Source organism: Blennius ocellaris (genome assembly GCF_963422515.1).
Source record: "Blennius ocellaris genome assembly, chromosome: 12".
NCBI lineage: Eukaryota > Metazoa > Chordata > Actinopteri > Blenniiformes > Blenniidae > Blennius > Blennius ocellaris.
This window is the reverse complement of record NC_137661.1, coordinates 11,919,557-11,933,571: the sequence shown is the minus strand read 5'-3', so window position 1 is coordinate 11,933,571 and position 14,015 is coordinate 11,919,557. Positions and strand designations below refer to the sequence as shown.

General features: G+C 37.9%; 1 protein-coding gene across 1 annotated transcript; it reads left to right on the top strand.

Annotated features, from left to right (window-relative positions):
• Nucleotides 1-4,899: 4,899 nt before the first annotated feature.
• On the top strand, nucleotides 4,900-12,130 carry rab3ab (RAB3A, member RAS oncogene family, b; the record flags this gene model as incomplete). The annotated part of the gene is made up of 4 exons (XM_080506643.1): nucleotides 4,900-5,124; nucleotides 9,548-9,666; nucleotides 10,875-10,999; nucleotides 11,940-12,130. The coding sequence occupies 4 exons, from the start codon at nucleotides 4,900-4,902 to the stop codon at nucleotides 12,128-12,130; spliced, it is 660 nt and encodes a 219-aa protein (XP_080362769.1).
• Between the last annotated feature and the right edge of the window lie 1,885 nt (nucleotides 12,131-14,015).

Here is a 14,015-nt window from a genome sequence, read left to right as displayed (position 1 = left end):
TTACAGTGATGGTATTCATGTTAAGCAGATGTGGTATACATTGTTACACTTATAATCATTTCTAAAGTTCTACACAACAACCTCTTTCTCAATATTTAGCAAAATAGTGTGATTGTGTGATTGCACAGGTTAACTTGGGTTACATTCACACTGAAGGACGCTCAATTCTGATTTTTATCTGGGATCCGATATTTTTTGCATGATAATCCACATTACATTTATTACAACTTCTATCAGACTGCCGTGTGAGCGCATACGTAGAAGATGAAGTCAACCGGAGTACGCTGTTTACGGAAGTAAATGTGGACGGCACGCCGGTCAGCACCAGGGTTGCCAGATGTGACTCACTGTTTCCAGTCCAAACAACGTAAAACTCACACACCTCAATATAAACCAGCCCAAATCTCAGCCTGTGTAGAAATCACGATAAAACTGGAACACTACTATATGTGTAATACAGAACATGCCATAAACTCATAAATGCACAAAATAAATAAAGTTAAATGGTAAGAGAGCTTGGCTCGCCAATTGGGGGATACCCGCCAAATCTGGCAACGCTTGTCAGCGTGTGTAGATCCATTTTCAAGTGGTTGTTAAATATGAGCCAAAGAAATCTTGACAAAATGACGAGGGAAAGGAGGAGACTCGGTAAAAAAAGTGTTGCTTCTTTCAGCGCTTATCTGTGACGTCGGTCACAAGTCAATGACAAAGTAGTAGAAAAATATCTGAATGAGTACGACATATGATCGAGGCCTGGGTCACCTTTGAATAACAAAATGGGAATTGGTTTGCATTTCCCTGCAGTGTGAACGTGCCCAAAATATAGCCACTTGACTGATCGGGGTTTGAGGACAGTAAAGGCAACCTTGCACCAACGTCTCAGCTGCTTTACTCAGTGTGGATCAGTTGATTCGAAGCACCGTTTGTCCTGTGTTGGTCCTCATTTCCTGCCGTCGGTGTGGATTACGATCTCACAGCCAGTGAGTCACGCTGCAGCCTTCCTTCTATGACTCCAGTTTCTAGAAAAATGTGTAATTAAGACAGTATTGACTTTTATCTTGGCTCAGCAGTATCAGCCTAAGATGAGATGAGGAAAATGATGCAAGTTCTGATATTAAACGTTTAAAGGAAACTTACAATGTCAGCCACATCAGATGGCATTTGGTGACACATTTTCTGACTTGGTGGCTTCTGTTGAATGAGTTTTTATTCACGTCAGGTGAACTGAGTTTGTGTTTTTAAAGACGGAGTGGTTGTAGATTGTAGTGTGATAGAGACAAACTGCTTACATCTTCATACATGTTTAGAGAGCTGAAGTCTCTCCTTCAGCACTTTTCAACACCATTTTTAATTCATTATTGGTTTTGGTAAATGTTTTGCCCTGTTTTTCCTAAATCAGATGTACTATTACACAACTGAGTGGTTTTTAAACAAGGTATGCTTTCAAATTAATCATCATTATTAATCATTATTTAAAATCCATTGTTTGCTATATTTGAGACCTAATGACACACTAACCTTCCTCATCACTAAACATTTTCATATAGAATTACTGTGATGTGTAATATTCATTGACGCATATTTCTATTCACTGTGGCATTTAAGTAAACATGGGAGCTCCAGGTTGTAGATTTGTGAGGTATTATTAATATAACAGCCTGACCAGAAGCTGTCGTCCAAAAGAATCCAAGAAATTGACAATATTGCAGCTGCAAAATGTGTACATTTTCTCAATCTGATGAACACCACACAAACTCATCATTGCACAACTCAACAGTTTGAGTGATTTCTGGGAACCTCACTCCTGAAATATGTGTGGTGGCAGATCACGTCTCTCCTGTACACCTCGTCAGTGACAAATCATCAATGAGCTGAGGAAGGGTCGGTGCTTCTTCATTATTTAACAAGCCTCTCTCTGTTCCTTCATGTAAGCCGATAGGCTGGAGCTGTGAGGAGGGAGCAGTTGTTTTGTTTGTGCTTTATTCCCAGAGACTTCTAGTGTTGCACTGCAGCCAGGCTGAGATAACAGTCTAAATATAGAGCCAGCTAAAGGACTGGAGTCATTGTGCTCTCCAAAGCCTGCATGGTGTCCTGAAACCTTTAAAAAAAAAGAGAGAGAGAGAGAGAGATTTCCGGTGTTGTTTTGGGTCAGCTTGAGCTGTTACACTGTAAACCTAAACAAGCGCACTGAACTGAAAACTTTATGTGTAACAGATTACACAGGGATATTTAGGTGATGTTCTTAAATGTTTTAAGTTAATATAATATAATAATCAAATCATTTATTTTATATTAACTTAAAACATTTAACAACATCACTTAAATATTCTTGTGTAATCTGTTACACATAAAGTTTTGAGTTCTGTGAGCTTATTCGGGTTTACAGTGTACATAGTCTCAACTCTGCCCTAACATGTAAATATTACAGTTCTTCCTGTGATATATATTGAAATATAAATCATACACGTGTAATATAATTATTTCCCAGAATAACTATTACATCAATTTTATAATATTTTGACTATTGAGTTATTATTATTATTATTATTATTATTATTATTATTATTATTATTATTATTATTATTATTATTATTATTATTGAAAAGGAAATTATGTAAATACATTTTTATCAAGCCAAGCAGCAAACCAGCGGTGGGCTTGAGATTGTTTTAATTTCTTATCATTGCTTGACCTACAAAGTGTAGGCATTATGATCTCAGTGCTGAATCAATATGGTGTGCAGTCTTTAGAATAGCAAACACATCATTTTATCCTTTCCAAATCCGCAACTACCTATTTTCTCTTATGTTGTTTAATAGTAGAACAGTATATACATTTTTCTGGAGTTGTCAATATTCTGTGGGTGTGGTAAACACCCCGCCCCCCCCCCCACTCCCCATATACATAACTCCTATTATCAAAAGCTCATTAGATATTGTACCACAGAATCCAAAATATCTTGAGTATATTTTATAAAATTGCTAACTTGGTTAATTGTCTGATAAAGGTCACTGGAAATCATCAGTTAAAAGTTAGTTCTTTGAAGAGTTGTGGCTTTATTTCACTACTTGATGCAGATAAAAATATCCAGTAATTTTAGAAAGTAACTACTTGCTGTATTACTGTACCTATTGATTTTTGCTGGTGTGTGATATCGATTAGGTCAAGGAAGACACTCTATAATCTGAATTTTTGTGTTTCTTGAAACAGTTAAGCAAACTAATAAGACAGAATAAACTAAGCTGAAACACAGTCGAGCAAAACCCCAAATATGCTAACAGGCCTGATGAGGCAAGAACTTAACTTTTTTATGGATAAGGGGAACACATCACAGCCACGGGGGATAAAGCCTAACGTCAGTGATAATTACAGTCTCGCATCAAGGAGGATCAAGTTCCCTATTAATGAGGCATTCCTCTTCCATGAACATTTGGGAATTAGTAACTTTAGGACAGAACTATAAATAGCAATGGAAAGCTTGGATAGCAGGAGAGAAACTGTATTCATTGTAATTAATGTCACTAACATCTCGCTTTATAGCGTTGTTCCAAACAATAGCAATTAGTATCAGGAAACATATTTCAAGATGAAGCAGATAAGTTCTTCACTCACACAATAACATTTCAAGCTTTCTTTATCATTTTTACAACTTTGCACCCTTATTAAAGCAGTTTAATATTGCGAACCATTTACTGTTGGGTTTTTTTAGACTGCTGAATATTTTATTTTGAAGGGCTTGTCCCCGCTGAATCTCACACTGCTCTGCATCTTGCTGTGTGTTTAGCAAATATTTGGACTCATTTAAAAAAAAATTTCGTCTGACCATGACGATGAGTGGGCTGCTACTACAGCTTTCCAAGACGTGACTAAAATTTGAACTTGAATGACGGACTGTCGTTTCCTGGAAGCGCTCAGGGCTGTTGTAGCTGTCTGCCCTGGTTGCTTCTGAGCGTGTGGGCTGCGAAATCTAACGTTACTGCTGTATTATACTTACTTCCCAGTGGTGTATTTTGCTGGCGTTGATGTCCATCTACATCTTTAATAGGATGTAACTTAAGCTGTAAGCATGAGATCTACACCATGCAGGCTGTATACTCTGCGTTTAACAGATCTGTGTGCTCTGGATGGACTTTATTCATTTATTTTTGTTCCACATTTTGCAGGTCAAACTATTTAATATTTTACAACATGCTTCCCATTATTATTTAAATTATGAATTAACTATCACACACTTTTACCTTAATTTTGCCCTGTTGGAGACATTTTTCTCATAAATAATTGAATATTTAATAAGTTGAATATTGCAAGCATATTCCTTGGCTTTCTATTTCAAACAGACCATAACATTTCAATTCTGTTTCCAAAAATGTCTCTTACAGACTCAAATAAAATAAAACCATTTTTTGTGCCACTCATCACGGATGATTCTTGTTTTATTTTAAATTGCTTCTATAATAAAATGCTTGTTATTGTCCCAATTCTTTCAATAAACGAGATATCATGTTTTATGTTTGAAGTTTTTGTTTTTTGTTGGTGTTGTCTTTTGTAGTACATATTATGTGTGGATTGACATTGTGTGTGGATAAACAATCGCTTGAGAACCAAACAATATGCTGAAGATGGTCATGGACTGAACTAATAGGCATGAGAGCCTACAGACGCCTTCCTTGGTGCCTTTTGATTTAAATGTAACAACAAATCCAAAATATATTCACAAAACTCCATATTTTCTGGGATAAATGGTGTATTTTATAGACTATACCTTAAAAACAAAAAAGATTTAAGATCAGATCTGCCTCTGTACTGTTTTGTTTGCCTGTACCTTGCAACATATGCTGTACCTGAGGAATTATAGCTAAGAAGATCTCTGTTTACCTTCTCTTGTTCTTCCCTCTCCAGATGGCATCTGCAACAGCGACCTATGGTCAGAAGGAGTCTTCAGACCAGAACTTTGACTACATGTTCAAAATCCTTATCATTGGTAACAGCAGTGTAGGTAAAACCTCCTTCTTGTTCCGCTACGCTGACGACTCCTTCACGCCAGCCTTTGTCAGCACGGTGGGCATCGACTTCAAGGTGAAGACCATCTACAGGAATGACAAGAGGATCAAACTACAGATCTGGGTAAGAAGATGACAGTGTTCACAATATTTTTGGATTTTTTTTTTTTTACAACACTCTTGAGTTTCATATTTCCTGAAAACCTAAGTATCAGCACAGACAAGAGATGACCACTGATCTCTTTTATTATTGTTATTTTAAATGATACGTGTGTGTATACATTAAATACATAACAACAAAGTAAGTAAGTAAATAAGTAGGTAAACTTTATTTATCGAGCACAATTCCCAGATATAGATCACATGGTGCTTTACAGCAAAGGACATAATAATTCATGTTACATGAGCATATAAACTTAACATTGATTAAACCGATCTGAATGGAAACTACCAGTTACACATCATTCACAGAGTCAGTGAAAGACGTGTTGCTTTGTGGGATTGAGGTTTGAGAAGAGGAAGACTTTCAAAGAAGACACTCCTCTCTTTATGTTCTCACTCAAAAATGGATGTACTCTTCCTCCCATGTGTAAAACATGAGACAAGACAAAACAGGTATGACACTCAGATACTGTTTAGGATTTTGGTAACTTCGTTGGACCAAAGACACGTCATTCAAGCTGTTGCTCCATAGAGGTCCAGATGCAGTCCACTCTCTGTTTTAATCAACTAGCCTCTGGGATTTTTTTTTTTGACATTTCTCAGGAGAGAAAAAAAACATCCAAAAAGTCAATCTGACCTCAAAAACATTTGTGATGTTGCAATAACACTTTTTGTAGTGACGATGTAACATATTAGCTGAACTGTCAGAACGGTGTGGGTCAGTCTAATGACTCACTCATTAAATTCAGTTGAAGTTATAAAAGTTATTAGGACGTGAAATAGTGGTTGCACTCACATTTTATTGTATGTTTGAGTTTATGACTCAAATAGATGCAGTCATGGCTTTCAACGGAGACGAACTAACTCATTTCTGCAGTTGGAAATATGTGAACTTCAGGAAAATTTACAGACTGCAAACTGAAACTATACCCTTATTGTGTTATTAATCTCAGATTAATGTAGACAAACATGTGTGTGCTTATTTTCTAGTGTTCTTAATCGCCATCTCCTCACCTGCGTGGTTGTCCATTCTGAATGCTAATTGGTGAAATATTGATTGTCAGTCACTTCAGCAGCTGGGTCAACATTACATCAGGCCGTGCGATGTGTATATTTATTGATGAAATGAGGACCTTAGTACAACACAAGCGCCTACACACAGTGCATGTTTTGTGCATAGAAAGGGGCATTTATGGCTCCTACACACAGGCACACCTTCACATCGACATTTATATCGGGTTCTTAAATTACTTATTAAAAAAAAAGCCCCATTTTGTGTGTAATGTGCAAAATTGACTGGGGAAGCATGGAATGGCCCGTCTGAGATTCAGCTTTATTGCGTCGCTTAAACCAGGGTTGAGTGATTAGAATTGTGGGCTGAAATAATCTGTAATGTTATCAAACACCTGCAGTTAAGCTTTCACACAGGCTTTGACATTTAAAATGACCATCCAGGTGTTTTAAAGTCTCAGTTATTTCCCTTCCAGCAAAGCGGGAACTAAAAGAGTGAAGCATTTAAGCCATTGTAGTCCCATTCCGTAACAACTGACTTTTCACCCTGATGAGTGCAACTCATTTGAAACCTTTGGTATCCAGTGCCAAAACTATATACTTTAAGATATAATCAATCCACCCCTACATCTGAAAAGTGTTTCTTTTTAAGCCGAATTTAAAGTAGGAGAATAATGATGACGGCTTCTCCAACTAAAATCTAAAAGACAACCCTGTTGTTAGATTGAGAATCCTCAAAAGGTGTTGTATTTAAATGGGTGGGACTCTCTTATTCAGATTTGTTTGCATCAGACATGTCTGCTCGCAAGGATTCTTCAACAATATTGAGATAAATTGGTACACAATAGAGTAAAGACAAGCACACTGGAAAAACAGGCTCCCCAAGCTGCAGAAAACTGGTGTTTCAGCATCAGCAGCTAGAACTGTGTGCGCGCATGCGCGCTGGTGTGCGTGTAGGGTTGCCTCTGTTGTCAGCCTTTGCCAGGCCTTGCCTCTGGGAGGAAAGACTTGATTGGCCAATAAGGCTTCAAGAAACCGACTGGGTGCTGCTATCCCCTCCCCCATTACTACTCATATCCCTGAGTAGAAGCTCCCTTCTAGCACACACAATCCCATTCCCCATCTCTCAGTGATTCTTTAAGCTCGTCAAGCCAAAATACAGGCTGATTTGAGTCATGTACTTAAACATCAGCACACAATTTGTGCATTTGATTCACAATGGGCAAGTCATTCTGACTGAGATGTATATATTCACATACAATGAGTGTATGTGTGTGTGTGTGTGTGTGTGTGTGTGTGTGTGTGTGTGTGTGTGTGTGTGTGTGTGTGTGTGTGTGTGTGTGTGTGTGTGTGTGTGTGTGTGTGTGTGTGTGTGTGTGTGTGTGTGTGTGTGTGTGTGTGTGTGTGTGTGCATTACATAATAGAATAATGAAGGACTGTTTTTAGCAAATACATTGAGACCTTTGGAAGAATTATTATAATTATTGGTTAGTTATCAATTGGAAAGAAAATTCTCACCTCACCTCAAAACACGATAACCATTGAGTCAACTTGTCACCAGCCATAAAAATCTGACACCGGGATGAAGTAATGTTGGTATGATCAATGTTATTTATGTGTATTGTTTATTCACATTTGTATCTGCTTTGAAGAAACAAAGTCAATTTATTACAGAATGCAGCAGTCAATAATTTGATCTCTTCAAGATTGATGGTTTTCAAATGCAGATAGAACATGTTATTGTTTTAGTGAAAACAAGACAGAACAGGAGGTGAACTTTAAATATGCCACAGAAATGAAATTCACAAACAAGATAACTCCAAGAAGTAACGATGAGCCTTGTCAACATTGGAACACAAAAGAGGACTTTAGTGACTCATACTGAAGACAAAGATCAGTAGTCAACTGTATCTTATCTAACAGTACTCAGCACTACCTACGCCTACAGTTTACGTATAAAGACGGTGCTCAAATCCTAAGCAGCCTGCTGCTCAACAACACGGACACGCAGATATATTTAAACTGCAGAGCATATCAAACCAATTGTACGTACAGATCAGGTAAGGTCACATCTCCTGTTCTCTATGCACAGATGTCGTTTGGTCGCCTAAGAATTAATGTGCTCTTAAAATACACATCAAAGGGATGAATATGGTTAATGTTTTTCTATATAAAAAAACATGAATTATGAATGTATGACTGTTTATCCAGTTCAGGATTGCAGAGTGCAGGAATCTCAGCTAACTATTGATGAGAGGAGGGACAAACAACCACACACATGTTCATATTCACACATATCTGCAATTTAGAGCAAAGACAAGCATTATTATGTAGGTCTATAACTGAGCATCAACAAAATGTGATGATCTTTAATGGCGTAAAGTTAAATCAACTGTGAGTAGTGACTGGCTTGTATATTATAAGAGAAAGATATTTCAAAAATATAACGCAATAGAAGTTAATACATTTCTGCAGATATGATTTTCCCATTTTACCAGCCAGATTCATTAACCTAAAATAAAGACCCAGTGGTGTTTTATCTGAAAAAAGAGCTGATATAATTAATTGAAGCGCTTCTGCAAGTAAAAGTTCATTCCGCTCCCACATCAAAAGTAAATTAGCAATTTCTTTTCACACATTGGCGACATTCTTACTATTCTTCCTTCAAAACATTTGCTGATGCTTTAAAGCTGTAAGCGTGGTGCAGAGAATGAATTCATACAGCTCTGCAGTGGTCAGCAGGTCTTCAGCAGTGAGGGAAGTATTTTTGCACATCAGAGATCATTTTTCCAGTCATACCGAATCGACGAGAAGCGGCAGGCTGCTTTCAACCGGGCTGCTTCTTAAGTGCTGCTTCTGATTAAAAGTGTAACAAAAGCACATGGACATCTTTCAAAGACGTGTTGGACACATAAAGAAATACCATTGTCACATTTGTGAGTACATTTTTCATGAGTAAATTTATTGAAAAATATTATTACCAACATTTATTCATTCTGATACACACTTAGTTATCATTTCAATCAGACTCTCTGTGGGAGGTGGTATCTATGTATTGTAATTCTTTTAAAGCTCGGTGTAGTAAAAAGAAAGGGATTTGCGACTGGTTTTTGACTTGTAAAGCTACTGATGAACACCTAAACCATGGTTATTTAATCCAGGAGGTCGACTGTCCTGCATGTTTACTGTCTTCCTCATCCAACACTGCTCAAATCAATAAAGCAGGTGTCATCGTGAGTGTTTGCAGAAAGCCATTCTATCCAGGAGTTTGGCCTTCCAGGGCCAGGATTTACTTCCTCGGACCTAAAGGTTCTCGCCTGAGCATAATCTGACTCAAACAAAGAAAATAAAAAAATGTGTGTTTGTTTTTTCAGGACACAGCTGGTCAGGAGCGATACCGCACAATCACTACTGCTTACTACCGAGGAGCGATGGGCTTCATCCTCATGTATGACATCACCAATGAGGAGTCTTTCAATGCTGTCCAGGACTGGTACGTTATGGACTCTCACATGCTCAGGCTGCATGATTTGAATGTGTCCCTGCTCCAACACACCGTATTAAATGTAGTGGGTGTTGTCAGACCTCTGCAGAGCTTCCTGGCAACCTGTGTATTTCAGTCAGTCGTGCTAGAATCAAGGGGTTATATGAAAACATGAGGGGCCATAGAGCCAGTACTGAGAAACACAGCTGTAACCAAACACGATAGACGAAATGGTATTGAAATAGATATAGAGATACAGCAATCATTGTTTCTACCTCCTTTTGTCGACAGAAGTTCAATTCTTCTGTTGTTGCAATCACAACGTTTTATTCTTTTCACCTTCACCACAGTCATTAGCTTAGTCTTTATTCTATTCTATTCTATTCTATTCTCTATTTGTCTTGTCAGCACTGTGGCTTAAGGAGTTTCTTTCAGTGAATTTTGGAATATATTGTGAGATTTCTCTGTTGTAACATTTCAAGTCATTCTTAAGGGTAATCATTAATCTAGTGACTGGCTGACACCAGAAAACAACTCTTTTGACAGTGCTGAATTTTTCATTGTGCCCCATATAATTTGACACCAGCTTCAGTGCCTTCTCAACTATGGCCAAACAGTTCAGCGGACCTTCATACTGAAGAATCTATGACAAACTAATGTCAGTTATTATAAAGTCCTCTTAGAAGAGTCACTGAAAAGTGTAGTCAGTGCTATTATTTAACACCTTTGTTTTATGTATATTCTTTTTTTTATGTACAATTTTTAAATCATACTGGGAACAGGTCTTGCTTGCCATCTACAGTTCCACTAGTTTGTTGACAAAAATTCAAATCTTGTTTACTTTATAAAGGAAAAGTGAAACCAGAAGGGGATTAAGATAAGAAAATATTTTTCATTGGCAAACACCTTTGCTGTGGTTAAGAATGAATCATTCTTGATTGAAAGATCAAGGGTTTTTTTTTTTGTGTTCTATAATTATTAAAATCTGTTTTGTCTCATCTACAAAGTTCAATCTCCAAACTGGCAAAGCCAATTGACAGGATAATGACTAAAATTTAGTTTTTGGTGACAGTGAAAATCCTTTATGTTTTTGGCTGGCTCAGTCAGTGCAAACCCCAACATGTCATTAAACTCTGTGTCGCTTTTCCCTGAGAGAAGAAAGATTTGCGCTTCACAGCCTGTGATTCTCTCTGACTGTCGGCTGTGTCGGTTTCCAGGTCGACTCAGATTAAGACGTACTCGTGGGACAACGCCCAGGTGCTGCTGGTAGGGAACAAGTGCGACATGGAGGACGAGCGGGTGGTGGGTGGAGACAGAGGCCGGCAGCTTTCTGAACACCTTGGTGAGTTCACGTTGCACGCACACGCTCACGCTCACAGATACTGTACAGGCACGTCAATCGTCGACTCGCTGTTTGTGTGCATGACTCGTGTTTCTAGAATGATCTCCGTATTGACCTCATTCTGATATTCCAATGATGTTTATATCTCTAATGAACAGTAACAGAACGTTTTTAACATTAGTTTGCAGATCCTAACACAGAAATAGACGTCCCCTCTCACTTTTAACATTCGATAAGCTCTGAGAGTTTTCAAATAGGAGCAGTACGATGGGTTTTTACCTGTGGAATTTCTGTCTGGAGTTGCATGTTTCACCTGTGACTTTTCCATAGGTGCGAGGTCTATTTCAAAGGTTAAAAAAAAAAAAAAACATGCCTGTTCATTCAAGGCTGCAGTGGCTGGTCATGCCACAGTTATACCTCTATGATTGATCGGTGGTGTGTCATAGGTGTTTCTTGTTTCCCACACACTGTCAGCCGTGGCATGCTGACAGTATCTGCCAATCCCATGAAGTGGACTAATACTCAAAATACAATTTTATCCTGCTAACATAGTTTATGTTGGCATTTTTACCCGGTTGAGGAGTGATAAATCTGGATCTTCACATTCACACCGACAGATCACTAATGCCTAATAAGCATATCTTTGTACTCTGGGGAAGCACCCATAGAAAAATCAAATAGAAAATGCTAATTACACATAGGAAGGCCCTGCAGAAATTTCAACCAAGACCTGACTGCTGTATGGCAACAGTGAAAAGCAACACATTAGCCCGTAGGTCCCTGGTATCCACAGCATCACAGAAATGTACAATTTGTTCATGGAGAATCATAAATAAGCAACAAGGTTTGTGGGAAGTAGTCCAGCACCCATTAAAGTGCATTTTGTCACAGCTACAAACTAAACAAACATCTCTGACTCCACGCTCCTTTATGTCTGCAGGTTTTGAGTTTTTTGAGGCCAGCGCCAAGGACAACATCAATGTGAAGCAGACCTTCGAGCGTCTGGTTGACATCATCTGTGAAAAGATGTCTGAGAGTCTGGATGCTGGCGATCCCGCTGTTACAGGGGCCAAACAGGGGCCTCAGCTGACAGAGCAGCCTGCACCTCCTCACCAGGACTGTGCATGTTAAGGCTGACAAACTCCCCAAACTTTCCCTTTTGTCTCTCCTTCAGTTGAAACCCATGTCCTGGCATCTGTACCTCATCTCCTCCCCCATTCGTCCCCCTTCCTACTCCTTTCCAATGACCGTCATTGGTCAGTGATCACAAGAACCAGGTTTAAAAAGTGTCTGAAATACTCTGAGATGCTCATGGATTGACGACTGAGGTATATTTGCCTCTGGTTTCTCCTCATACGGGAACCAATAGATGTTGTTTACTTCAGTGTGTGGTTGAAGCTAAAGCAAGTTCAATCAAGCCGGAGTGTTTCAAACTCTGTGGGTTCTTAAAGGTTCCCGACCCATCTACTGTTGTTTTCCCGTTTGTCAGTGTGGTTTTACATGAAGGATTTGACGGCGTGCATCCTCAGAGTGCCATTTAAATCCTTCCAATGTTTACAGTACTGTGTTTTATGTCAGTCAAATGTCTTAAAAAGATGCCAGCCTTCAATTTGGTGAACATGAAGGCCAATGCGGCATTTATTTCATGTTGGATTGACGATTCAGCTGAAATCTACTCAACATCAGAGTGTTACATTTCGTAACTGATTCTGGACGCAGGATCAAAGACACATGGGTTGATTTGTACGATCCAGTTGTCCCCAGAACCCAGATTCCCAAGTTGAGCAGTGGAAGTTGTAAAAAGAAAACAAAAAACAAAAACAAACAAACAAAAACGTTTAACAAAAAGAACAGAGAAAAGAAACTACAAACTTAAAGTCACGATTCTAAGTTTGAAGTTGAAACTTTGAGGACTCCTGAGAATTGAACATATCTTAGTGGAGCGTGACATGTTATCGCAAAAACAGCTGTTCTCGAAGCATTTACATTGTTTTCAAACATGAACTGTTGTGATTGACTGAAACACTGTTCTGAGGGAGTCTAATCACTTCAATACATTTACAGTTAGGAATTCCGAGTTCCGAGACAACTGGAACGCAGCATCACTCTTTTCATTTTTTAGTTTTTTGTTTGTTTGTTTTTTGTTGGATTCAGCATCTTATTACATACAGGCTACCTTAAGATTTAGCAAAGTTGTTTTTTTTTGTTTTTGTTTTTGTTTTATTGATTGTTGTTTGGGTTGTATTTTGTTTGTTTTGTTTTTTTACCATACATCTAAACTTTTTCTTTCAGGCTTTTTTTTTAATGATTTTGCATAACGTTATCAAGCTTTCATTTCATATTCTAGTGCCCTGTTTATTATTTTTATACATTAAAAACACAGGGTGGGGAAAATATGAAAAAACTATAGCGGAGTAAAAAAAGAAAATGGCAAAAAAATCAACTAAAAGATACATTTTTATTTGATTATATTTATTTAAATGTACATATAAATGTTGTGCAATATATATAAAAAATATAGATATATAAAATATCTACAGGTATGCATATCTGGAAATACATTTCAAAAAGTATGACGTTTTATGAGGATCGTATCAAATATATGAGGTCTATGTTGTAGGGTTTGTTTGGATGAGTGGAAACACCTCTTCTGTGAGCCAGTATATCCCCTTGTTGGTTTTGTGTCATGCTACAAAGTTGAAAATTCAAACTTTTTATTAAAAACTAAAAATCAACAGTACAAGACTGAAGAATAAGTACATTTGGTAACATGTTTATCATCCTCTCAATCCACAAAGAGTATACTAAGCAGGATATAACATCTTGACTTTGTGCTGCATCATAGAATTTGTTTGCAGTAAGAAAATCACTGTCATTCAGCTGCTACCTGGCGTGTCCCTGGAAATAAGTCATATAATTCTAAAACATTTTGGAGGGATATTTGAGATGTTCATGCTCATTGTTCAGTCACAGAAGATGTGACAATTCCATGATCGTCATATATCAGTTTACCATA